At 40.7% G+C, this 27,789-nt stretch overlaps 1 protein-coding gene across 2 annotated transcripts in view; it reads right to left on the bottom strand.

The window, feature by feature from the left end:
• Positions 1 to 496: 496 nt before the first annotated feature.
• Positions 497 to 27,789, bottom strand: part of LMNB1 (lamin B1) — a 47,378-nt gene continuing 20,085 nt past the window's right edge. Inside the window, exons 2-11 of one of the 2 annotated variants that reach the window (XM_045838108.1) lie at positions 24,288 to 24,444; positions 23,576 to 23,701; positions 20,912 to 21,082; positions 19,426 to 19,551; positions 14,360 to 14,580; positions 13,305 to 13,530; positions 11,786 to 11,890; positions 8,437 to 8,556; positions 3,685 to 3,789; positions 497 to 1,155 (exon numbers count right to left, since the gene is read on the bottom strand). In XM_045838108.1, coding sequence (XP_045694064.1) covers positions 1,114 to 1,155; positions 3,685 to 3,789; positions 8,437 to 8,556; positions 11,786 to 11,890; positions 13,305 to 13,530; positions 14,360 to 14,580; positions 19,426 to 19,551; positions 20,912 to 21,082; positions 23,576 to 23,701; positions 24,288 to 24,444 — 1,399 coding nt within the window. In that variant the 3' untranslated portion in view covers positions 497 to 1,113. Of the gene's footprint in view, positions 1,159 to 3,684; positions 3,790 to 8,436; positions 8,557 to 11,785; positions 11,891 to 13,304; positions 13,531 to 14,359; positions 14,581 to 19,425; positions 19,552 to 20,911; positions 21,083 to 23,575; positions 23,702 to 24,287; positions 24,445 to 27,789 lie in introns of both variants that reach the window. The other variant, XM_045838107.1, reaches the window with a different exon arrangement.

Below are 27,789 nucleotides of genomic sequence, written 5' to 3'. Positions count from 1 at the left end.
TATGGCTCAGATATTCCTACAAGGTGAACTCACGTAACTAAAGCAATCACAGGATAAAATTCCTAAAACCCGTAACAAATGACACCCCAATTACCACCATGCCTAGCAAAGGCACCCCACCACAGCACATGCCTACCTGAGTTTCTTACCCTTCATACCGTAACCCTCCAAAAGGAGCCTTTTAATCAGTTTCACCTCCCTATTTTAAGACAGTAAAACTAGGTTCTAGAAATAAAATTTCCATTCTTCCTCTAAAAGGAGTGTCTTCTTCAGTGTCTTCCCTCATCTGCGTTCCCATTTGGAAAGGTCTTATCGCTAAATAAACTAAAAAGAGTAAAGCTCTGAGCACAAGTTTAACAAGACAGTAGATTAATATTAAAACAGCTTTTTATTTGTTAATATCACATAAGAAATTTAAGCAAGTTACACTATCTTAAAAAAAACACAACTAACGCATTTTAAGAGAAACCCTCCCCACCCCTCCCCCACTCCCCTCCCAAATTAAGAATGTAAGAGAAGTAACCATAAAACAAAGTTTTGTGGAATCCTTCATCCAGAGTGCTTACATGATTAGGTTTAATATTGCCATCTTACAAAATTTCTCTTTTCTATTAAAAAAAATTGTAGCCTTGATTGTTTATTACAAAAAATCTCATTACAAAACTCCGATATATTGAAAAATGCTCCCCCCTCCCTCACAGCACCGTTATATATAGCAGAGGATAATCAAGAGCAGATTGCCAATCCAGGAGAGCAATCTTCAGATTATGCCCAGACACACAGTGGTTTATTGACCCCCCTTTCTCTTCTCATAAGAACTTAAAAAAAACACATACATACAAAAAATGCCAAAAAATTTGAGGGACCCTTTCCAAACAGTACACAGTTAGTTCAGTGTCAATAATTCACATCTTGCAACAAAGTGTATGGATATGATTTCTTTTACAAAACTTTCAGTGTCAAAAAAGAAATTAAGGCCATCAGATTCGCAGCTTAAAAATTCACATAAAGGAAATATAAAAATATTCTGTGCTTCGGAGAAGGCTCTGCACTGTATGTAGGTAAGGATTACCATACTTCTTTATTTCAAGGAAGACAGTTGACTTGAGAAGTTTACATAATTGCACAGCTTCTTTCGGATGCTCTCGGGGCTCCCTGCTGAAGAAAACAGAAAGAAAAGACAGCACTAAGAAAATGGATCACGGTATTTTAAAATAAAAGTCACCACGAATCTTACCTATCCTCTCTCACTGTCCTGGTTAACCATCTCCTCAGGACACTCCCCCAGAACACGCCCTCGGCTGCCAGGACAGTGACTCTCACCTGCAGCTGCACAGTTAGATCCTAAGGAGCTTAAAAAAACCCTCAGGTAGGCCCCCAGATCAATTTAATGAGAATCTATTTATATACAATTTTTTTGGCATAACACTGTGTAATTATTAGTAAGTAATTGTATACATCACATTTACAGCCAGAGAATCTATTTATACACAATTTTAAAGTTCCTAATTTTAAGTAATTCTAACATGCAACTGAAGTTGAAAACCACTGCCCACTAACATCCTTGTGTGAGGATAACTTAGGAACCAGACAGGTGGACCCCATTCTGAACCACCCGCCAGAGAACACGCAGCTGGATCAACTTTCACATCCTGAAGCATCTGCCCTGGGTTCATTCTCGAATGTGAAGGTCACCAAAAAACTTCTCGTCAACTCGAAAGGCCACTGGACTCATTTTCTAATGTGAAGTCAAACGAGCCAATCTGCCCTTCCATCTTCCCTCTTTTGAACCTTGATATCATTATTTTCTCTGATTACACAAGTTAAAACTTCATATATCTTTAACTCCTGTTTTTCTTCTTTCATCTTCAAGTTCAGCCACTGTGCCTAATGAATCTCCATCTAGTATATGTGCTGCCGAAGCGAGCACAAGAACCTCCATTTAAATAGCCCCTCAATGTCCCTGCAATCTCCCTTCTAGAGTCAATGCCTCTGACGCCGTTTCAATTTCTTCCTCTGCTCCAAGGTCTGCAGCAGCTACGTGCCTGGGCACTCCAGACTATGTCGATTGAACACCCACCTTCCAACTCTGCCTAGCTCACACACCCTACAGTACAGCTGGACGCACAGACATATCTTGTGCTTAAGTCTTGCCATATCCCCTACGATGAATTAAAGATTGTCACAAATTCTTTGCCACCATTCACATAAGAAAGAATGCAGACTCTTCTGCACTCTTCAAGACCTTCCCCAGGAACTGGCCTTGTAACTCCTCTAAGAGAACACAGTGGAAGGGACACCGTGCCAGTCCTGGACCTAGCCTGGAAGAGATCAGTGCTGTCTTCCCCCTCTTGGAAGCCAGCTGCCATGTTGTAGAGCTTGAGCTAAACGAATCATTAAAAGCCACAGAAAGAGATATGGTGGACATTCCAGCCCCAGCCAAGCTCTACCTGAATGCAGCTGCATGATTAACTGCAGTCTCCATCATGCGGAGCAAAAAAATTTCCCAGCTGAGCCCAAACCACAGCATCATGGGAAGTAAGAAATCACACTTTTAAGCCACTAAGTTTTGAGGTGATTTTTTAATGCAAAAACAAATAATTCAAACACCCTTGGAACATCATCATCTGCTTCTCATACCCAAATAATTGCCCATCCTTCAAAATACTGGACAAGCATATTTCCCGGGGTTCTTCTCAACTGTCCCGGAGGCCCGGAGAGCGTTCTCCAGTATCTGACCTACTACACCTCATGGTCTGAGCCACTGGTCTCACACCTGAATCTCTCTTACTTCTAGTCGTTATAACCCTTCTCATTAAGGGCAGGAAATGGATCCCATGCCTGCTTCTTGATAAAGCCAAGTCTAAAGTATCTGTTCTTAAATATTCCCTGAAATGTATGAAGTATTCAACCAAAAACTCATTCTACCTCATATATCCTACCTCAAGTGGCTCCCAAACATGGGGGATAAACATACAAGATGTGTTCATTTGGAGCAGGATTGGGACTAATAAAGCAAACAACCGGAGTTAAATCTAAAGACGAAGTTTTATAAGGATAGGAATTTTGATTAATGATCAGACTCAAACAGCTTGAGAACATAAACTGAAGGCTCATTAGTTATTAATAATTCCAATTTAATTAATTAAACTCAAATTTGAAGCTCCTTTATTTCAAGCACTCTCAAAAACCCAAGCATCAGCTAAAAATCTATCTTAAAATTAGATGATTAGGAACTTAATATAGTAACAATTTTCTTTCATACTGAATTTGAATATTGCTCTTTGTTTTTTTAAGTTTACACGCAGATGCTTACTCTAACTGAGTGATGTAAATTTCTCAATCGCAGAACCCTTAGGTAAATAATTTTAAGCATGCAGTCTAATTTATATACACTTATTCATAAGTGTTATGCATGTCCTACCATAACATTATGTATATTAAAAAACAAAAGACAAAACTGAAATTGGATATAATGAGAAAAAAATGTTTTGAAAAGGCAGGCAACACATTCTTACGGGACCCCAATGTACTACCGTGACTGTGTCCCCCGGAAAAACAAACCCCACTTGGAGGCCACTGGGCCGGCTCATCAAGTACGAGGAGAAACCCAACTCCACTACTGGTTTTTCTTTTCATGTAATTCTGTCAATAAAACTAAAAGCAAATATACTGAAGTAATACCTGTGGGCGGAATTCTTCCTGGACAGCCACTTCAGCTGCTTCCTCCTCTTCCTCCTCCTCTTCAGGTATGGTTGTTTTAAAGACTGTACTTCTTTGAGCAACCTCCTAAACGCAAGAGTAGTTTGATGATAAGTTAAAGCCACACATAAAATCACAAAGGTTGAGAGGGAAGGGAAAACTTATCTTTACTTAAGTTTAAGATGTAGCAGTCCTACATCAGGGCGAAAAATTTTTTAAGTAGTTTATCAGTAGCTTTAGCTGCTGAACAGGAATTTTTTGCATAATTAGTAGCAGTTCTTAGATCTTCAATATTCCCTGCAGGGGGGCTACTGGTATCCAATTTGAAATGCCTGCTGAGAAGTTTCCACTGCTTTTTATCCCATTCTGCCACTAAGAATTCTATAAATGATTTGGCACACTAAATTCTTTTCACACTCAACAGGAATACTGAGTATAAAGCTCTCGCCTGGCGCCGAGCAAAGAGAAGGCGCTAAATAAATGCTGGATAGAATGAAGTCACAGGCCAACTGCTGCGATCCCAGGGACCGGGGCAGCACCGGGACCAGCTGCCCAGGGAGATGAAAAGGACGCGCTCCTTTCATTTCTTCCGCAACCAGCTCCACTTGAATGAAACGGAATCAAGACCAGTGAGCACTATTTACTAATAACATACTGGTGAAGTTATATGCTCTGTATTCCACACATAAAACAGACCTCTTGTCATTGCCTGGCGGTGGGACAGAAAGTAACCACTTCCATTTTCTGCTGAAAGACTCAAACACAGATGACCCTCCTGCAGAGGCTGCTGGCTAACAGAATTGCAGTATTGTTTGTTTATGTTTTTTGTTTTAAGCACGGAGCTAACCTGATGATCTGGCAGCAAGTCAAAGAGTGTGCCGGAGAGCTCTGCAGAGCATCTCATTACACTGCGTCCCATATGCTAGGATCACTCAAGGAAGATAACTCCTCTAGAGGAAGAGCAAGGCACTAAAGTAATGTCAGTGAGAGTTTGTCTGACTTTTGACACAGGCCAGCTAGTGTCAAATGGCAGAGGAAGAAAACCAAAAGTGTCACAGAAATGAGACTTCATTTTTTAATATGTCCGAGAATACATCTGTGAATTAAAGTAAGGTAGTACAGTATTTTGTGGGGAATTTTGATAATTTTTTTGCAGGGCCAGAGAAAATGGACCATTCTGAGTCTCTCAGTTAGCCAGAAACTTCAATTCTGTGATATCAGTCTATGACTACACATACAAATAGCTATTTTCACGAGTATCTTCCTGCTTTAACCAAATTAGCACTAATTTTTGTTTAAAAAAATCTGTGAATCTTTAGATCAATTACAATTCTTTGAACCAAGATATCAATTGGGAAATGGTAGCATGCAAAACAGAAAAGATTCTCAAAAAGCTTTCGAAGTACCCAGGTTTCTTCAACTCATCTTAAAATAAGGGGAAAAAAGTCAAAATCTGTTACAGAATCCTCACATCCTAGCTTCCAGCAGCCCATGCCAGGGCACACATCCCATATGGAAACACTGGAACCTGAAGCCCAGATGCAGTGAGACTACTGGCCTCCAACGAGAAGCTTAGGAAAATAGCAACTTGCCCAACTTTATTAATTTTGAATTACTTCAACATAACTACTTTCAATGCAAGCCTTCAGGTAAACACTTCTCATTTGATAACACTTGACAACCAGTTACTCTAATGCAGAAAGCCTGTATGGAAAAGGAATGAGCTAAACACTGCCTAAAAATTTAGACAGAAAAATAATAGAACAAATTTAAAATCAAAAGTTGTTAGGTTTAGGCCTAGGAAATTGTTGTTATTCACGGTGCTAAGAGATAAGTGTCTTTACCAAAATAATTCCTCTCAGCAAGACACCCGACCCTGTGAGTGCCCTGAAAGGCACGCGTGGGCGGCCTCCGCACAAACCGAGCTCTGGGCGGCCCCGGCGCACACAGCGCGCCGCCTCCGCAGCGGTGCAGCGGCCGGCTTGCGGAGCAGCTGGTATGCTCATCTCGTCACACCTCTGTGCTCCGAGACGGCTTGTTGGTAGCCTGAACCCTCCACGGTGGGGGTAGTTATACCACACAAATCAGTAAATGCTACAAGTCAGGGCAGTTTTTGTTCATGGAGGAGCTGACTGTTAAGCTATGATGCCTCTGTATACACATGTAATCATTTGCATATGCAAAAGTTGCAGTTATGGCTATATTCTACAAGGTACAGGCAGAGTGCTTTATTTTTTCATTTCCCTCATACAAAAACATTTTATTTATCTTTGTGACATTTGCTGTTTTTAATCATCTAGCACCCCCTCCCTCATGTCTCAGTAAGAGCGCCCAGTTTCCCCTGGATACTCGTCTCTGCCGCGGAGGTAAAAGATGTGTGTGTCACAAGGAGCCGAGTGTGACCCAGCTGTGGCGAGGGAAGGAGGTGCAGGCTCCACCAGCTCTGTCCTCCTGACTCCAGGGCTGTTGAGAGGTGGGCATGTGACCCAAGCCGGTTCTGTGAGACTGAAGCCCAGGACAAGGGCCTCCCGGGGAAGACGCCCTCTCCCATCCCAAGCCAGCCAGAAACCGTGCGCCTCAAGGAGCGGCCAGCAGGGAGGCCACTGGGGAAGCAGAGACAACAGAACGTTGCTTGGGGACAGTTGGTGAGCCAACGGATGGAGCCTACTATCTCTGGATTTTTGGTTTTACGAACCCACATATTCCCATTATTTTAAAGCCAGTTTAATTGGCTTTCATTGGGTTTTCTGATATTTTCAATGACTCAGCAAGAAGAAAATATACATAGAAAATTAAACTGACTTAAACCAATTACCTTCAATCTTACAGAAAAGTGGTCTTTATGGTGGTAATTAGAGACTGTTGCAAATATGGTCTGGGACCTACTAATAATCATGGTCTTACAGAATTAAATAGGTGCCAAAAGTACTCCTCTGGCAATCACAGAAATAAATAACTACGTTGTGATACTGACCTTGCTTCCGACATAAGTCCTTTAATAGAGGAAGCCAAGTTTGTTAAAACAGACAAACCAACAAAGGTCTGGGAGTTGGTGGTTTGAATTATGAAGGGAAGTAAGAGCTTCAGTTAGTTTTATGGAGATGTCACCGATAATACTACCTCAAGGCATATCCCATGTTATGGCATCTGCTTTGTTCACATCATTGTATCTATTGTGTGGGCTTTTAAACCTGCTGCATTCCAAATATCCTCCTGTTTAGGTTACTTGTAACTTAGAACACATTTTCACACAGAAAAAAATGCTACAGATGGTAACTAGAGTCCAAGGCTCAGAAAAGCCTATTTCATCCACCTTATAATACTGCTTTTCAACCGGAGCAAGTCACCATTCATAACAATGTTGTGAAAGAGATGTGTACTCAGCCCATTTCAGTTATTGGGGCAACGAGCAGCACAGGAGCCACAGTAATCCCAGCACTTCGGTGGCAGCACCAGCGACGGCTGGGAAGGATCCCAGTGCTGAAGGCCGCGAGCAAGGGCTTCAGCTTCTGCACAGACAGCAGGAGGAAGATCTAGCACCTTGAAGTCTGTGAATTACTGAAAGCATTTTGTAAACACTCCCCCACCCTGAGAACCCAGCTGGTATTTGGAGGTGAATCCCCCAGATGCACCCAAAAGTATCACACAACTATACTGAGGTCCACAGAGAAGAAAATCGGATGCTGTTTCATCCACAGCCTCAGTCTGAGATGAGGGCCACTCTTCATTCTTCAGTGAATTCCTTACACAGAGCCGTCTCACCATCAGCACGAGTCTGCAGTGGGGATGGGTAGGAGGGTGGCCAGGCACAGGACTTCTTGCGGAAATACCTCAGAGCTCATAATGAATGCTATTAATTACTTTATTTCTCTGAACCTAAGTGAGGGCCCATGTTTGATATTTTTTTAAAAATTTATCTAATAAATTCTTACTGAATGCCTATTATGTACCAGGCATACTGCCAAAAAAAATAAAATAAATAAAATAAAATCAGAACACCTCCATGTACTCATTACTCTAGTGAGAGAGGACAACCCGACCAGCACCGCGCAGGGCGCGAGGTCTGCGCCCGGCCCGGCGCGAGGAGAGTGAGAAGCCCCACGGGAGCACTGCGGTCCGCCCTGAGACCACGCCATCCTCACAGATACCTTCATCACCTGTGCGTGGGGGGGGAGGGGGGGCGGAGGGCAGCAGAGTGACTTTACGTGACAGCTGGGGACAGGTAAGGTTCTTTAACAAGAACTCTGGGACTGACATGTTGAAAACAAACACATCAAACAGATCTTCAAACTCCACAGTCTTCAAATCCAAAGTTTCACAAACACTCTGAGAGCTTGGTGACAAGGTTAAAAACATGACCCCTGACTAGAGGCCAGATGCTGTTCCAAGCATCTCCCAGGATTGTCTCATTTATAGCATTCTCATTATATCAAAATTATCTCATTTATGTGGTCTTAATTCTGTTTTAAAGTAAACTAAGAGAGGTGAAGGAACTTACGTAAAGGCACAAACCCAATGTGCAGTGGAGATTCTAGGCCCTGTGGTAACAATCATGCTCCCTTATGCACTCACATTTCATTCCTAAAATCAGAAGTCCGCTCCAGGCAGCCAGGGTCTGATTTAAGCAATTGATTAACTTTGTATTTCAATTTGGTTTTTGCAAAGCAATCCTATTTGCTGTGATGAACTTTTGGGTGAAACTGACACGGAAGTGGTCCTGATAAAATGGCTTACCTCTCCCTGAGAATTTTTCAGTATAACCTTCACATCTTCACCAGTGCCCCAGGAGTTCTGGTTCTTCCAGATGAGGTCTGTTGGAGGACTGGCTGTGACACCAGCGTTTGCAGCCCAGATCTGGGGGGAGAAAAGGCCATCAGTCTACCCAGCTATCCCACAGGCCAGTGATGACAGCACTATGATGAGAGTTGAATAGCTTATAGGACTGATTCTAAGTCTCAGAACTGTGTCCTAGCTTCAGACTTGCTATATTAAGTAGCTGTGTCAAGGAGAAGCCACAGAACTTATCTGGATGAGGAGGCTTTAGCTTCCTCATCTGATAAATGAAAATGACGACACAGGGCTCCAAAGTCAAGTTGCTTACATTCACATCCTAGCTCTTCTACATGTCTGCCAACCTTGAGAAAGTGACCTTATTTTTGTCTTTCATACCATGGGACAGAAACGGTACCTTTAAAACATGAGACTATCATCAAGAACAAGTGATCACCCGCATGCAGTGGCTGGCCCACTCAGTGAATAAGAGCTCTCAGTGTTAGCACTCTGTTATTCCATGGGTTTTATGGGCCCACCTTCCTGTTGAGGGAGCCTTCGACCCCTTCCCATAGTATCTGTCCTACAGCGTCCTGGAGCAGGAATTGAGGAGATGACTAACTTCTCTCAAACCTTCTACAGCAAAAAGTCTATGGAGAATTCTCATGGAAACTGGTATGCCTCCAACCAGGAACAGCGTCACAACACCACAGAGTGTGTGAAACTGAGCTTCAAAAAGAATACAGGAAATGGATGCATCACCAGCAGTCAATGGACAATATGACTGCTATTGAAATATGCAAAACAAAGAAAATATTTACACTTTCCTTCTCAACAGCATAAAAAATCCTGCCATATTTTTAATGTATTTGTTGGCAGAAGAGTACAGGTGAAGTGGAGAAAACATTAGAGTAGAAAGTGCAGGTCTGAATCCAGGACAAAGCACTAGAGCTCTATGAACCTCAGTGTCCTCATCTGCAGGGACACCGCTAGTATTCCTGATCTTTCTAAAGATCATATGGAAATGGGAAAGTTCTCTACCCCCATAAATTGCTTTACAACAGAACAGGCAATCTGATGGCAAAAGAAGACTGGAGATGGTATAGGCAGGGATATTTTTAAATGAGAAAAAAAATGTACGAATTCTTGATTAGGAGACTCCTTCCTCTTTAGCAGCTCACTTGAAGCTTCAAGTCTCCATCAGCATGACAAATGCAAAGGCCCAGGGAGCACCCGCCAGAAGAAATCTGATCCTGTGGAATGGCAGTGTTTTACTAACTGCGAGCCACGCTGGTCACTAGTCCACATGGAACCACACAGCTGGTTTAGTGCGAATAATAACCAAAACATCAATCATCTCACGGATGACTGATTTAGGCTAATATAACCTAACACTGTTCAATACGGCAGCCAAGTGTGGCTCGTGAGCGCCTGGGACAGGGCTGGTCCAGACTGAGGCCTGCTAGACGACACCAGGAAGCAGGAAGACGCAGTTTGGAAAAAAGTTAAAATATCAGACACGATTTTTTATATTGATCACATGTTGAAATAATAATATTGTGGATATACTGAGCTAAATAAAATGCAGTAGTAAAGTTAATTTCACATATTTCTTTACTTTTTTTAAATGTGGCTACAAGAAAATTTAAAATTACATATGTAGCTCTTATTTCTGTTCTAGAGTTTTAAGCTCGTCTTTGCTACTGCCTTCTATGATTTTATAGAACAATCACTTAAAACTACCATGTCCCCAAAAACTTCTCACATTTAATGCCACTGACTAGGGAAAAACACGTATTACGTTATCTTGTATCATAATTGAGTTTTCCACTAGCCCTATAGACTAGTATCTATTTTAGTCCCTGCGGAACTATGTGCAGTGGGAAACGAAGATGATTGGCATAATGGTTTCCCATTACTTTAAAGAGATAGAGAGCACTCTCAAATCTGAATCTTCTGAATTAAAATGTTAGATACTTTCCACTACATTATGCAGTTTCCATAAGACATATAAGACTGAACAATTTTCTCTCACTATAGTAATTACTAAGGAGAAGAAAGGATAATGTCGTTAGGACATTTGTTCCCATTTTTACTCATTATTATAAAATTAGCATGTGATATTTTCACAATGTGGCATCAAGCTCTACGAATACTTTTTAAAAGAGAAGTTCTAACCTCTTCAGCCTTTGATCTTATACACTAACTAGGTTTATAGCAATCAAAATGTAAAACGTGTTTAATAATTTTAAAAAAGAATGGATAAAAAGACAGCCATCTCTACATTCTTTAGGATGAAAATAGTGACTTCTTTAAAATCGCTATCAAAGCTAACATATATTATTGTTTGCTAAATCTACTTACTTAGCAAAGGCAAAGAAACCTTGTGTCTGATCTATGAAGTGTACTTCTCTAAAAAATGAGCAAATGATATTAACTATCAAAGATATGGTATCTCAGAACCACATAGAAAACCATTTAGAACTCAAAATAGAATCAGAATGGCACATAGCCCATCTTTCTAAATCTAGAACCTTTGACACTATGTAAAAACTACATGTAACTTGTGCTAAAATAAGTTTTAAAGGACTGACTCTTTACAACAGTGCCTATCACCGACTGACTTCTGTTGGAAACACAAGTAGGTACTGATCAGCGTGGCTCAGTTGGTTGGGTGTCGTACTGCAAAGCAAAAGGTCATTGGTTCAATTCCTAGCCACCGCACATGCCGGGGTTGTGGGTTCAGCCCCCAGTTGGGGCACATACAAAAGGCAACCAATCGATGTCTCTCTCCCTCCCTTCCCCTCTCTCTAAAAATAAAAATAAATAAAAATAAAAAACAAAATGCAAGTAGGTCCCTATCCCAACACCGGAAAGGGCGACTAAGGGTGAGGTGAGGCCGGACAACAAAACACTATGGTTCTGAGGCTCCTCCGAGACTACCAACTGCTGCTTCGGGGCAGACTCCTCGCAAGAACAGATTATCTTCCTAACTGTTTTTTAACACCAGGCAGGACCTTCTGAACTGCCCTGGGCCACAATGATCAATCAAGAGATAGCTGTTTTATATCTACTAGCATAGACAAAATAAAAAGAATTCATAGGTCAATTCTTTCACTTTTAATAGACAATTGCCACTTTCAATAACACAAAACTTTTAAAAATCTTTAACAGCATGCATGATTCCTTAATAATGTCAAAGACATTATTAATGCCCAGTTCTAAAATGCTTCTCTTTAAGCCAAAAATTTTCCTGAATTACTTGAACAGTTAGCTAAGACAATGAAGTTAAATGATGAATAAATTCACTTACTGTAACAGTCTGGCCCGCCTTCAGCACATATCTTGAGGTATATTTGTAACTGACTGATGTGTCTCCAATTTTTCTGATCATCTCCCAGCCTCCCATTGGTTGATCCTATTCACAAAACAAAATAAAAAAAGGTCACTTCAAATACAGAGAGTTATGGAACAATCAAATAAATGAATCTATATAGGTAGTTAATCTAGCTTTATGACTGACTTCACGTTATTCATACTTTCCTATTAGAAAAAGAAAACGTGGCTTTGTCATTCGGCAAAACAGTAACATTGACAATGTTGCAGTTTAAACGATTAAGGTACCTAATTTTAAAGAGGGCAAAACTGGAAGAAAGGGGTCTTTTCTGCTAGATCACGTGGGTCTTTTAAATTCACACCTATCATAATCATAATGATAAACATCTAACACTTGATTAATTTAAGCTCGGAAACAGAAGGAAGAGAGGACATCTCTTCTGTTTTGCATCTGTACCATGTCTGCCCACACTGCATTCTCTCAACTAAAAGTAGAAGGGACTCACAAAGGGTGAATGGCACCACAAGCCAGGCCCAAGGACCACCTCGAGGCCCCCAGCTGCCCAGGCCTGCTTGACACCTGAGGGAAGGCACAGGACATAAAGGTGATCAGCTCCCCTGGCTCACAGACTTTCTTCAAAGACAAGAATAAACCAGGCTGAGAGCCAGCCTCGGAACAGCTCCAAGCAGGGCTGTGCGCCTTCTGAAACACAGCCAAACTGTAACAGTGGAGCAAACAGAGGCTACTCTGTTCTTCAGCAGTTAAAGTCATGACTGAGGCTGAGGGCCTGTCCTTTAGTATCAGGACTGCTAGTGCTCCTTCGCCCATCCAAACTGTTTCTTCCTCCACACGCCAGAGTGTTCATGCCCTTGCACTGCAGACCTGCCTGCCTCCAGCATCCTCTCACACCCTTCGGAGCCCCCAGCTCCACGATGCCTAGTCAGGGAGAACCTTCACCACTTGAAGCCCCAGCTCGAAACTCCAGAACTCCCTTGAATATCTTATGTTTACTTTTAAACAAGTAATTTCAAGATAGGGCTTAATACTATTCTTGATATAAGTTAAATCATTAGCATCCATTCATTCATTCATTCAGAGAGGAAAACACTTCCCGCATATATCAGAGTCTGGCTTGTACTTCCTGCCTTTCACAAAAGAATACCCACCACTTACACCCACACTCCAAAATTTTCAGAAACCTGGGTAGGGCAGGGAGTAACAATAATTCATCCTCAGGAAGGCCACTGTGACAAAATGGCCAGAAGTGAGAGAAAAAAAAAAAGCCCTGGCTCTTTAGTAAAGGGCTAACGAAGAAAATCTTTAAACTACTAAGAGCATCAACTCCTCTTCCCCCTGCTATTTTAATTTATATTTTCTTTGTGAATTTAAGTGAAGACTACTGAATCCACGTAACTGCTGAGGAGTCATTACAATTGCAAGATAGCCCACCCATCAGCAAAGCCTTGCTGGGAAAAACAGCGGGCCTGTTTCTCACCTGTTCAGAAGTGTTCTTCAGGCGGATAAACTTCCCATCAACATCTATCTCTTCAATGCAGACGTTCCCAGTGGCTGACGCGGAGTGAGAGATGCTGACACTACTGCTCGCCTCTGACTCCTCCACATCGACTCTCTTCCGCTTCCCTCTGGTCGTGCGCACGCTGCGACTTGAGGATGCTCGTGACACCGTCACGCGGGAAGAAGGGCTTGGAGAGAGCTTCAGTCTGCACAGGAAAAGTAGGACGTTGGGCTTGTGAAACACAGATGCCCTTCCATCTTTAAAAAATGGGATATTAGTACCGTGCAGGTGGCCTTTCTAAAGCAAAGCATTACTGATGATCTCTTAGACAAAGGCAGTGTCCATCTTAACTAAGATAAACTTCTTTGGGTTAGGATGCCCACCATCAATTTTATTTTGTTTTTTTTTTTTTAAATAGTAATTTGAATGTTTTCCCCATGAACAGAATATAACCATAATGCAGAAGAGGTTGTGAAAACAGGGAGGAAATCATCCCACCTACCATCATGCTCCCGCAAACACTGTTAGATTTAGTGCACTTAGTATTGTCATGTCTGTCTTTTCTTTTTTACAAAATTACAGTCACAGTGTACGCAATATTGAAATTGAATGGTTTTTTATTCTAAATCACATACTTTTCCTTTGGAACTTTTTTCTGAGAACAGGTGTTAAAAAGATTCAACAATCACAATATTTGAAAAATAAGTATAAAGTCTCTTCCGGCAAATCTGATATTTTACAACATATTAAATTATCAAAACATTTTAAATCCAAAGGAAAGGCTCCATCCTGACACTGTTCAGCATATTTAACTAATAATAATAATAATAGGAAAGACTGCTTGAGCAACAGTTGTTGCTGAGGTATATGCCTAGACCTCAACACGTAGGTGTTAGAAGAAATGACAGAGAAAATATGTAGAGTTGCTTAATTGTTTTAAAATAAAACTCAATCCCATCTACTTTTTTTTTTTTAATATAAAGGGGTGGGGCAAAGAAGAGGCTATGAGGTAGGGTGACACGTAAGTTACTCACCTCTCTTCTTCACCTTCTAAGAGTTTTCTATAAGCACTGATTTCCATGTCCAGGGCTAACTTCACATCAAGAAGTTGTTCATAATCACTCAGCTGTTGCTGCATCTGATCCCGTATTTCAGCCATCTCTCTCTCTTTGTCAGACAGCAGGCGCCGAGAGTTGTCTCTTTCTTTAGCAAGCAAGTCCTCCAACTCTTGAATCCTCTCCAAACATGCTCTAGACTTCAGATTCAAGGGAAACACACTTACTTTCTAGGAACATCCCCACGTTTGCACAAGGCAGCTATTTTAAACCATAAACCACTTCCTGGACTAGTAAACAAATAGGACCCTAAGGAATATCTAACAGAATAAGAGAGATTTTGATTTTAAGAAATTAAAAACCAAAATTCCTCCAATAAAAACATAGCCTGCAGGGAAATTTTGGCTTATAAAATTCCTAAAAACAAAGACATCTTGATCAAATGTGCTATAAACATACATATAATTTTTCTGCATTTGGCCAAATAAAATAAAATTTTAAACTGTGGTCTTAATAAAAGTCAAGCCTGGCTCCCCTATAAGCCTTTGAACTCAGAAGTATAAATTAACGAAAGTCAAGAGCTAAAAAGAAACTCATGGACAAAAGAAACAAGGGTAAGTTCTGCAGAACTGCTGGAACTGTCTAGGGAACGAAGAAAGGGGGTTCCCGCTTCCCTTTCGGGGCCATGCTAGCCCTTCAGGGCCCCTGTGCCGCTCTGCCCAGTCGGCACGCGAACACCACACAACACACTGCCGTCTGTGAGATACCACTTAAATGTAAACACTTTACATCTGATATTTAAGAAATGAGAAATTACCCATCCTAAACCAGAAAGTTCATCTTAGAAACCTTGTGCTTCACTAGGTAATTATTCTTCTATATTTCTCCAAGACAGAATTCATCTCAGCAGCCTCAGAAAGTGACAAAGGCAATCACCTCACAAAGACTGATGGATACAGCTTAGCCCCTGGAATCACAAATAGCTGCACTGGAGCAGGACGGAAAAGGTGCCTAGTGCAAAAATTAAGTCTGGAAAATTGGAGATAAAAGAAGAGCTCTGCACTGTGTAGGAATACTACTCTAAAGAGTAGATTTATTCCTCACAGGGACATAGGTAAAAAAAATTGAAACTGCTCGTTATGTGTACTAGGGTTGAAAAAATAAGTAAACAGGATAGCAGAAACCGGGTTTCTTACTCTCAGAAAGAAAAATTACAGATAAGCAAGAAAAGAAGCCTAAAATGAACTCTGAGGTACAGAGTATGAGTCAGAGACATCAGTATGAACTTGTGTTTAGCTTAATATAAATATAGGTAGACAAACGAGTGTGCAAACTCGGATTAGCATACATGCATGTATTACCTAGCTCTGCCCTCAAGAGGGCCGGAAAAATCCAAGACGAGCCTGCGGTATCTTCCGTTCGATAGTGTCAGAAAGTAAAGCAGTGCTCCAGGCCCAGTAGGCCACCTGACAGAACTCCCAATGGCCAACGCTGGAACAATCCGAGCCAATAAAATAATGTAGTGCTGGATTATAACCCCCAGTACAGAATAAATATCCAATGGTTCATGCTGATATAAACGAATGAATAAAGTGATAAATAGGGGAAGAAGAAATAAACGTTTACTTAAGAATCCCATTTAATAGATGCAGATAGCCCTGCCTCAGGGGGTGGAGCTGAATCCTTGCCCTTCTCCCACACTCGACAGCGGGGTGGACTCGGTGATTTGCCACTGAGTGACTTGCTTCTCAAGAACAAAGTATGGGAAGGGGGAAAAAGGCAATTTGACAGTGAAGAAACCTGGCAAACACTACCATAACCAATTACAAGGGTTAACATCACCAATGATACAGCATGGATGTCATGTAATCCCGGATATGATGTAACAAAAAGGGCACTTAAACACATGACCCCAGTCTAGTCATGATAAACCTGGATAAACCCAGACTGGGGGCACTGCACGGGATGCCTAGCTAGTCCTCAAAACTGCCGTGGTCATGAAAAACAAGGGAAGCCTGAGAAACTCTCACGGGCCAGAAGAGACTAGGAAGACGCGGTTCCTGGAACAAAAAATGACAGTAACAGGAAATGTGGTGAAATCTAAACAGTGGTAAGAAAGTGCCAACAAAGGGGGGAACTGGGTGAGAGAGATGGTGTAACTGTCTGTACCATATTTCCAACTTTTTAGTAAATCTAAATTATGCCGAAGTAAAAAGTTGTTTTAAGGATAATCAATCAATCAATCAATCACAATCCAGAGTGACACCTGACATTCTAGAGCAGAAGCAGGCACCCATCTCAGAGTGATACCAAACATAATCCCTGCCTCCGAGAACTTGCATTTCCGTGCAGTTGCAGGAAAACATGCTCTAAGCTATTTTTTTCCTCTCTGGTTTCTTATATTTTCTTTCCTCCAAAAGAAAAAATATCCAAATTCAAAACGCCTCCTCTTCAATCAGTCTCTTCAGGTCAGTCCCATGTGGGAGGCACACAGCACAGGCAACAGGTGGGACCTAAAGGAGCTGGTGAGAGACATGAGCTACAAGGTTTAGAGAGGACCTGAGCCTAGATGTGTAAACCCCGAAATGTCCCTATTTGTCTGTCTTTGATGCTAGAGTTCCTTCATGGGGAAAAATCAAAATGTAGGCATTAAAGTGTTTTATTTTAAAGGTTACCCTGAATTATTCTGTAGCTGAAGTACAAATATTTAAATTATATTTTAAATAGCTGCACTACAGCTGTTATGTAGTGAAATACGTAGAATGCAACATGAGAGAGACCTAGATTTTTCTTCCCAATTCTGCCGTTAACAACTTAGGAGACTCTTGGTACTCACTAAACCAGTATCCACATTTAGAAAATGAAGAGGTCTAACCAGATTATCTGTAAGATCCTATCTCTGACTCTAACATTTTATGATTGACTTCTACTGGTCTTGGATTTTTTATTCTGTAGTACATAACAGTTTATTGTATTAGTTTATTATGCTCTAGCTGCAAGAGCAATTTCCAGAGTCTGGGTATTAGAAAAACAAAAATTAGGTAGGCTTTTAAAGTGCCACTGGAAATCCTGCAAGTCGAAGAGACTTCTGACCAACCAATTAATTCAGCCAAAGTAAAAAATCTGGATAGAAACAGAATATATGAAATTCCTAACTCCAAAACATAATGCTGCTACCATCTAATATTTTAAAATATTTTCTAAAGTCTGTATTTTAAAGGCTATGTCAATCTTAAACAAAATTTAAGAAGCACTGTCCTCCGCTAACATGCATCACATCACAGAAAGGAAACTCTGTGGCCCAACAGGCAGCGTGATGAAACCAATATGACTCAGCAACAAACACTATTAAACAGATGAACAACAGAAAAATACTAAGAGAGATGGCTTATGTCTCTTTAGTGATCTTTATAAGGCTAAAATTTAATATAAAGATATTCCTCAAGATATACTGTTTATCGTAAGATCTGATATCAGGAAAGAACAGAGGAAAAGATCCCCACTCCCTGCCCCACTACAGAGAAATTTAAAACTAGCCTGGTCGAAGGAGGTGCTCCTCTCCTATTTCCTAAAGAGTTAGCTCCAAGAATCCCTTCGGCCCTGCCTAACACCATTTAAAATCAAGTAACCTGAACCCTGGGTAGTGTAGCTCAGTGGATTGAGCACTGGCCTGTGAACCCAAGGGTCGCTGGTTCAATTCCCAGTGAGGACACATGCCTGGGTTGTGGGCCAAATCCCCACTTGGGGGCTTGTGAGAGGCAACCAATCAATGTTTCTCTTTGCACATTGATGTTTCTCTCCCTCTTTCTCCCTCCTTTCCCCTCTCTCTAAAAATAAATAAATAAACTACTTTTCAAAAAAGATTATCTGCTATATTCCTAAAAGGAAATCTTTGAAGAGAGTGAGGTGTAAAGTGAAGAACTGGGAACCAGGAGAGAAACCCACTTGTCCAGCAGGACTTGCAGTCTTGGGGCAAGTCATCCAGCTCACCTCGTCTGTGGTGGGACCGAGCAAACTCAAAGGCCCTCCAGCTTAAGTGTCACATAAAACTTCAAAACACTAACAGGACAAAAACAGGTCTAAAAAAAACTTTATATTTATTGTGTGAGTAATAAAGTACACATATAGGCAATGCAAAAACTTCAGTTGGAATTTTTTATAGTACTCCATTTTATGTAAGTCACTGTCTGCTTTGTTTTCTAAATTCCTGTAATAAATGTTTTCCGTTTTATAATCAGGAAAAGATGTTATTAAAAATAAAATAATAAAAAGGAAAAAGAAAAAGGAAGGTTTAGTCAAGAATCAGATAAATTTAGTCTTATACGGAAAGTTTAAGACAGTAAGATTTCCTCCCTCAAAGCAAACAGGAGCTGAAGTCCTTTCCAAGTAACGGAGGTGAGCAGCAGATGGCCGAGGCTCTGAGCACCATGTGGTTGCACGTGTGCTTTGTGCCCACAGCGTCACCCTCAGACTGAAACAGATCTCAAGCCCTGTGCAAGCCTGTGTAAGCTACACCGAGAGCACACCAACACGTACAGATAGGAACCCACAACGCTGTCATTTGTCACTGGCTGCACCAATGAATAAATGTTACTAAATTCTTAATACACAGATTAATGCTATTTCCTGAGAGAAAACTTGTCTATAAACACAAAGCATTTACCACCCACAAAGAATCTTTGCATGTTTTTCTTCATTGTCGCTTCCAGAGTGAATGAAAAAGGGGTATGGTGGGCAGAGAACTGTGTGGAGAGAAGGCTGCTGGGTGGGTCAGAAAACCTGGGTTCCTGGGGTAAATCAGCAGCCTGCTTCCTCAAGGACAACTCCCTTAGCTCTGGGTAATCTATTAGTTTAAGAATAATAGTCTTCTGATTGGAAGAAGCAATGGAAAAAGGAAAAAATCCAGAGAGCACTGTAAAATCAGAATGCAGAAAAACGCTACCCTCTCTAAAAAGTAGCATCAGGCAGAGCAAAGCCCCGTAGACCACCACGGTGGGGATGGCTTTCCAGTTCAACTTCGATTCTTCTTAGGGGAAGACACTCACCTCTTTCTGTAGGTTAGAAAGCTGAGATGAAAGGCTCTCAATTCTCATACGACTTTCCATCAGTTCTTCCCTGGCACTGTTGACAGTAGAAGTATTCATCTCTGATGCTAGCCTGGCATTCTCGAGCTTAAAGAAGCAGCAAACCAGTCAGTCTTATGTGGTGAATTAGAACAAATAAATGAGGAAGCATGATTCATCTTAAGGTATTTCACTTCAAACCTAAGCCCTGCTGGTAACTGGCTAATGAAACAGGAAGTTGGCAGACATGGCAAAAAATTACCGCGTTTTAATGCATGAGCTAATATACCTGGGTCTTTACCCAAAGTTTATGACTTCAATGTTTCATCCATTATATCACTAATGTCTCAGATACCACTGCTGATAAGGAGACTGGGCAGTAGCAATTTAACCACAGTGACGTTTGTGGGAAAACAAACATCACATATCCCTCACCCACCAAATAATACAAAATACAAAGAAAATAGGAAGAAAGCACTAACTGATAAAGTATTCAAAACCAGACAGAAATACTCTTTTTCAGAAGCAAAAAACAGCTCCTCAGGTAGATTCAATATCTTGTCCTTCCAAGCACCCATAACATTCTGTTCTGCACGTGTCTCGGGCACACTTTCACGTATGTCGTCCCTTCCCCGGCTCCCTCTAAGGCCGCAGTCTAGGTGACGGACCGAAATGTTGGCTCCTCCACTGCCCAGTGCGGTGCCCAGCACTGGGGTAAGCGCTGGGCAGTTGAATGTGGTGGTTAAAAGACCTCTCCCTTCCACCAACCAACTGCTGCTTCATAAAATGGATTAAAAGCAACATGACCAGTTTAAGGCCACGCAATAGAAATTATTTTCAATATGCCTATGATCCCAATTTTCTAAGTCTTCCACTAATAATTCTTTTTAATCAGATCATGTAACATTTAACACACTGGGGTAAAAGTATTTAATAGGAAAACTTGTGTTTATTGGGATTTTATGAATTTTTGCATGGTCTGCTAATACAAGGGGAAAGTTTCTATAATACTTTTTAAATATAAAAAATGTCAGAGGAAAAAATATCAGAGACTTTGCATTTGGCCTTTGTTCAAAAGAGGCCCCAGTGTGGTGGCCACAACCTGTGCACAATGATGACCTGAGGTCGGCCCGCATGCGGTCCAGCATGGTTGGTGCTTGTTATTGGAAAAAAACAATTTTCGGATGGCTTAGGTTTTACTACTACAACATGACATGAATGATCAATGCAACAAGAGATAAACCCTCATCGCAGACAAAATTAGAATAACCTGACTTTCTCTGAATAATTTCTGGTAATGTTTACTTTATAGATAACTGCTGTTGTTTATGAGTCCAGTTTCTATATTTATGAAGACTAAGGGAACTCATTTAAGAAAAGGAGAACACACAGACATTAAGCCATCTTCTCCAGGGGACTGTGAGAGGCTGTGGAGAGGTGGAGCCAGTCCTCAGAGGCGGCTGCTTACTTTGGCGTGGTACGTCTGTTCCAGCTCCTCCTTGTACAGCTTGACCTGGGCATCGTGCTGCTCTCTCATCTCATGCAGGGCCTGAGCCAGCTTGTACTCGTACTCAATCTGGCGCCCAGAGTCCACCTCGACCAAGCGAGTTTCGTGCTTCCTTCTGGTCTCGTTGATCTCCTGGGGCGGGGAAATGATATAAAACCCAGTTACTCACCACGGCTGCACCCGTACAAGTCTGACTGACATCAGCCACCTGAAGCTTCAGGTACCAACCTCCTCATGTCTATCGTAGGGCAGGCATGTGAACACGCTTTTTTGCCTTCGTATTCAAACAAGAAGATTTTTGAGATGGAACTAATAACAGCAACGGTAGCATCTTGAGCCCTGGGAATTTTCTTTCTTTTCAGTAGCATAACTATTCATTTCTCTGAAGGCAAGGAATGGCCTGGAAGCTTACTAAAGAACCATGCAATCACGGATAACTATGTATGCGTACTGAACAGTGACTGTTTTTCTAAATTGTTATATTGATGATCCTAAAACACCTCTGGAAACAAATCCACATGAAAAGTTAAACGTGTCAGGACAACTTCAACTAGAAAATTTGTACACAATGAAACTATTTTCTTAGACATACTAAGATGCAAGAGTAGGCAGAGAAAGCTAATTTACATGACTTATTTTAAGAGCTGGTGCTAAGGTATCAATATCAATTGATACAAAATCATATTAACAATTACTGCTTTACTATCTTGAGTACATAACAATTCACTACTAAACAATAGAAATGTAGACATAATCCTGTGCTTTACATTTTAAGGAACCATCCAAAACTAGAATGGCTAGGAACACAAGTCCAAGAATAAAATTTCCATTCCAGTTTCCAGCTCTGAACACATAGACGTCTTTAGTGACAGTAATTAAAGAGGCCACAAGAGGGGGATATAACCCACTGAAGTTCTTGTTTCTGTGTCGTCTTACTCCAAGTGTTTTCTTATGTCTTGCGCCTCAGTTTTCTTCGCACAACATTTCAGAGGAAAACACACCAGCCAGAATCAGAAAATCAGGTTCAAATTCCAGCTCTGCTACTAACCACCCCGGGCTCACATCTAATTAAGAAAGTGGAAAACACACAAATGAAGGCTTTAGTTCAACTAACTTTGAGCACGTACTAATAACTTTGCCCTTTTTCTATCTCCCTTCCTCTTCTTTCTGGTTTTCTCCTTCCTTTTTTGCCCCCTCACCTGCTCTTAATACAGAACTATGGTAAACTTATTCAGTAGAATTATACTTTCCATTTGAAAAAAATTAAGAGGAAGATTTTAAATTCATTCTCAAATAAGGCAAAAACTAAAATGCTGCTGCCCAACAGTGTAAAACCACACACAGCATCAGGACTAAGCGGTGGTAGATCACCAACAACTTGAACAAAACAAAAATGTGGCCAACTTAATATAAAAATATCTCCATTTCTAAAGCAAAACTGCAGCCAGCAATTACATTGTTGTAAACTGTCACTACAGTTTACAAGGAGCTTTCATGCACAATATTCAATTTGATTGTCACTGCTCCTTGAAGAAAAATAGCGGGTTTTAGTATTTCATTTTTAATAAAGACCTGACTCAAGAGTTGTCCAAAGTCTGAATGCTCAGGAGTGCGCACTTCACCCCAACAATACCTATTTTGTTTTAACACTATTTCATTATAAAAATGGTCAGATTTCTATTATTTTTTCCAAATAAAAAATTAATTTACACAATAAATGCCTATTTTCAAGTCATTGTCAGTCACTATTTTCAAAATTATTTAACTGTATGTCCACCCTGGGTTGATTCCAACCCTCTTCAATTTTGAGGGTATACACATTCCCCTTTCTCCAATTTTATTACTTATTTTTTGGCAATACCCACTGCCTTCAATACCCAAAGCTTAACCACAGAAGTTAAGCTTGTAAATGATATTTTAAAATTCGCACATGTAACTATCAATGCTCTGGGCAGCCAGCCTCCCAGAAGGTCCCAACGGCTACTGCCTCCAGGGAAGTATACCCTGTGTCCTCCTCTCAACTGGTCACAGTCGGTGTGTGACGGAGAGTGAGATCACTTCTGGGATTAGCTTACAGAAGATAATGAGGCCTCGGTCTCGTGCTTACTCTCTCCCTCAACACCCACTTGTGTGAGAAACCACACCATGAGCAGCCCTCTGCAGAATCCCAGGCTGAACTCACAGCTCCTGCCAGCAGCCTGTGAACGAGCTCAGAAGTGGTTCCTCCAACCACTCTCAGGGGCAAGCAACCTCATCAGAGACCCTGAGACATAAAGAGCCATCAGTTACACAGCCCCCAGAATCCTGGCCTTCAGAAACTGCGATAATAAAGGTCTGTGGTTTTAAGCTGCTAATTCTGGAGTAATATTGGGCAGCAATACATAACTAATACAAATGCTTAAACAGGCTGACAGCAATTAACCGCTGTGGCTAACTAAGCCTTTATAAGCCAGATGAAGTAAATCATACCTGTTGACTGTAACAGCTTGAATTCTTCATGCAGCCTTTTAGCAGCAGTACCTTGAAAAATTTACCAACAAAATGCCTTCCATTTACATATACAGCTACAACAAAGCCTTATAGGATCCCTTCATTCCTTGAAAAAGTAAAATTATATATAGTTACCTCCTCATACATGCTTTTACGAAACTCCAAGTCCTCAGTAAGACTCTGGCAGCGATTCTCCAAATCCACTTTAAGTAAAGTTTCATCAGCTAGTTGTTTTTTGGCAGCAGTTAAGGAGGCTTCCAACTATCATAAGGAAAAAGAATTCATGAAAATTATACAGCAATCATTTAGTAATGAATTTAATTGATACCTTGGATTGAACCCAATCAAGTACTGCAATTTTTATACATGTACAAATGCACAGGAGTCCCTCATTATAACCTTTATCCTTCCCTGGGTGTTTAATCGCTGGTCCCACCCACAGAGTATCACACCAAAACACCTCTCAAACTTGGTGCCCAGCAACAGGGAATGAACAGAGAGACCTCTGGCTTACACTTTCACTTTTTCCTGTGTGCAGAACACTGTTATGACACTTTCTCCTTTTCTTCTCTACACTTTGTCACAATAATGAAATAGGCTTTAAGAGCAAGCAACAGAATGAGTATAAGGACAACAGAGAGGAAAAGAGCAAAATCAAGATACAATGACCAAAAAGTGAAGGTGCTTTGAGTGTTAGCTAACTTGATACTATCCGATAAGCCATAAAATAATCAAATTATTACATTTTTAAAAATAAAATATACAAATAAACTTAAAAATCAATCAACCAATTAAAACAGGTGAGGCAATTGACCTGCCACCACGGCTCAAGAGCAGTTTACCTTACCTGGGCAACCTGATCCTTCAGATCCTCCACTTCTCCCTCTAAACATTTTTTGTCACCAAGTGCAGTAGCCAGAGCCGCATCTTTAGAATTCAGTGCTGCTTCATATTCCCGAAGCTTCATCTGGGCTCCATTAAGATCAGATTCCTTCTTGGCATAACTGTAAGACATTTGAAAGAGCACAAGACATCAAATTATACCCCTGATTTAAGGCCTTCTCCTCCATGCTCAGGGGGAGAAGAAGAGGCAGTTTATGTAAAAGCTGCCATAATCTGTTAATATTAGAGAAGCACCCTGGTTGGTGTGGCTCAGTTGGTTGGACATCGTCCTGCAAAGCAAAGGGTCGCTGGTTTAATTCCCAGTCTAGACACATGCCCAGGCTGCAGGTTCAGTTCCCAGTCAGGGTGCAGACAAGAGGCGACTGATTGATATTTTTCTCTCACACTGATGTTTTCCTTTCTCCCTTGTGCCCCCTCTCTAAAAATAAATACATAAAATCTTGTTCTTTTTTTAAATTAGGGGAGCAATTCAGGAGCATTATATCTAGAGTTTTTCAAAGATAACAACTTTCCCTCCCAATGATTCCAGCTCATAGAAGTCCATAAGATCAATGTGCCAGAATCCTGGTTGCCTCTGAGAACACATGTCCTCTTTGTTCTATACAGAAGCACTTCATGTGTCATTAAGAATACATTTTTGAATAAATTAATATTTATTATTTCTTAAATATAATGAATACTATAAACCAAAATGTGCTGGAGACATAATTCAAGATATAAAGTGAGATTAAATAAATGAAATAGTTATGTTAAAAAGCAATTTAGCCCTAGTCAAGTGGCTCAGTTAGTAGGAGCATCATCCCATACACCAAAAGGTTGCAGGTTTAATCCCCAGGCAGGGCACATACCTAGGTTGCAGGTTCGATCCCCAGTGTAGGCGTGTACGGGAGGCAGCAGATCGCTGTTTCTGCCACAGTGATGTTTCTCTCTCTCTCTCTCTCAACTTGATGATGTCACACAGAAACTCCCTTGACATAAGACGTAACTGACCCCAAGTTTGCCAGCATGTTCCACTCCTCGCATAAGAGATGATTTTAAGATTTTCCTAACTATAAATTGGGGTCTCACTGATTTTTTGAAGAAAAATTAATTATTTCAGTTTATATTACTAACTCCCCAAACATGAGGTCCAAATTGAGGTTTCTTTTTCTTTTAAATATCACTTTTTGTTAAATGTAGTTCTATATTATAAAATTAAGGTTCCTTTTGATATATTTTGTCAAATAATTGCATTTTAAAAAACAGTATTTTTTCCATGCAAATTATTCTATTATTATTAATTAGTGACACTGGATAAGCCTTAATATCAAAGTTCTCCACACCTGTTCTTAATTAAAACTGCATTTGTGGAAGAGTATTTCTACTACTAAGGTCTGAGTAGGCTAAAAGAGGGATCTTTCATAAATAGAAATTAAAAATTTGGTAATATTAAAGCAAAATGAATAAATCTGTCCAAAGGATAAGCAAGTGTAATTTAAACAGAAGATTTAATAGCATTCATTTCTTATTCATTTTGCTATCATAAAAAATAACTATATACATAAAATCTCTGCAGTCATATCACATTTTCTCAAATCCTATATTTTTAAAAACCACAAGATGGCAGCCTTTCACTGCAGATTAGTTTCAAGGGGGAAAAAAATCAACTGTTTAAAAAAATCCCATACAATCATTAATCTATAACAGCAACAAACAAAAGGTGCCTAGCTCCTACAAGCGCTGGGCCCTAAGGCTGGGGGCTCCACAGAACAGAATCAAGGCTTGAGGCGGGGCTCTTATATCATCCCTAATATATACATGACCAGAGCTGGGCAGGGATACATACTACAATGCATATGACCTTTTAAATTTATATATTACACAATATTTACAAAAGCTAGTGACTCAAAATTACTTAACAATTACAAAAACCCTGCCCTGAGCGTGGGCTGCGAACCAAAGTGTCGCAGGTTCAATTCCCAGTCGGGCCACATATCTGGGTTGCAGGCCACGGCCCCCAGCAACCGCACATTGATGTCTCTCTCGATGTCTGTCCCTCTCGATGTCTCTCTCCCTCTCTCCCTCTCTCTCTCTCTCTCCCTCTCCCTCTTCCTCTCTCGATGTCTGTCTGTCTGTCTGTCTGTCTCTCTCCCTCCCTCCCTTCCCTCTCAAAAAATAAAATAAAATCTTAAAAAAAAAAAAACAATTACAAAAACCCCCACTACACCTCTGTCTCACATTTAAGTCTCAGCCCATAACGTGGTACTGCTCAGTGTGGTGCCTCGTGGCAGGGGAGTGAACCTGTGCTTCCCAGAAACCAAATGGCCCGCCAAGGACACTGAATTAAACACACACACACCATCACACCAACTCCATAGGCTACTGTATGTTCTGTGTATCTGATTTCACTGATTTAATGAATACTATGTGCACATGGTTCCCAATTCAAATGTTAAACCACAAATGAAAGATACTCTGCAACATCTTAGGAGTACAGGAAATATGAGAAGCCAAAAATTAAGACACTGCACCTACATAAGTAGGATATGGTGATTTCTTCAACAAAAAGCAAGACCAGAGAAGAGAGGGAGTGGAGGAGTAACAGGAATGAGTAGGATATGCCAATAATTTGTGGTACCTTGAGCCACCCAATGGTACCAATTGAAATTTGATGTCAAGTTCTTATTAGTTACTTATACCACTGTTATTTTGTAAAAATACACATTGTTCCATCCTGGGCAGTGTGGCTTGGTTGGAGCATTCTCTGTCTCTCTGTCTCTCTCTGTCTCTCTCTGTCTCTCTCTCTCTCTCTCTCTCTCTCTCTCTCTCTCTCTCACACACACACACACACACACACACACACACACAGTTGTGGGTTCAATCCTTGATCAGCACACACACCTAGGTTGCATATGGAAGGCAACTGATAAATGTTTCACTCACATCCATGTTTCTCTCTCCCCCTTCCTTTCTCTCTTTAAAACATTCAACAACAACATATGAAAAATCAACAAAAATATCCTCAGGTGAGGATTAAAAATTTTTTAAAATATGTACATTGTTCCTTTATGAATTCTTTCATAAAGCTGTAACTTTCACATTACTGAACAAATTAGGAAGATACAAATCAGAATTGGAAATGTGCTTAAAACTGCAAATGAAAGCTAACCTTGCGTGCTGTGGCCCATGGGGGAAGAGAAGGAGAGTTAGATACTATAGCTGCATCTTGCACACACATATTTCACTTACACAAATCCATATTTGTGCATGTACTTAGCTACCTGTGGAATCAAAGAACTCTTTGAGGGCAAGGGTCATGACTTACTCCTTTATTTTCTGCATAGACAATGTGTGTAATTACTCAAGAAACTTACCATATACTCCCCCACCAAAAAAAATCGTCTGCTTTTTTTGTTAGGTAAAATACTCATATCTGTCTTTTCCTAGAAAAATAACTGTGATGTTTT

The sequence above is a fragment of the Phyllostomus hastatus genome, unplaced genomic scaffold (assembly GCF_019186645.2).
Source record: "Phyllostomus hastatus isolate PE091 unplaced genomic scaffold, TTU_PhHast_1.1 phas_contig_254, whole genome shotgun sequence".
NCBI classification, from domain to species: domain Eukaryota; kingdom Metazoa; phylum Chordata; class Mammalia; order Chiroptera; family Phyllostomidae; genus Phyllostomus; species Phyllostomus hastatus.
Note: the sequence above shows the minus strand (reverse complement) of the source record. Positions and strands in the feature narration are given on the sequence as shown.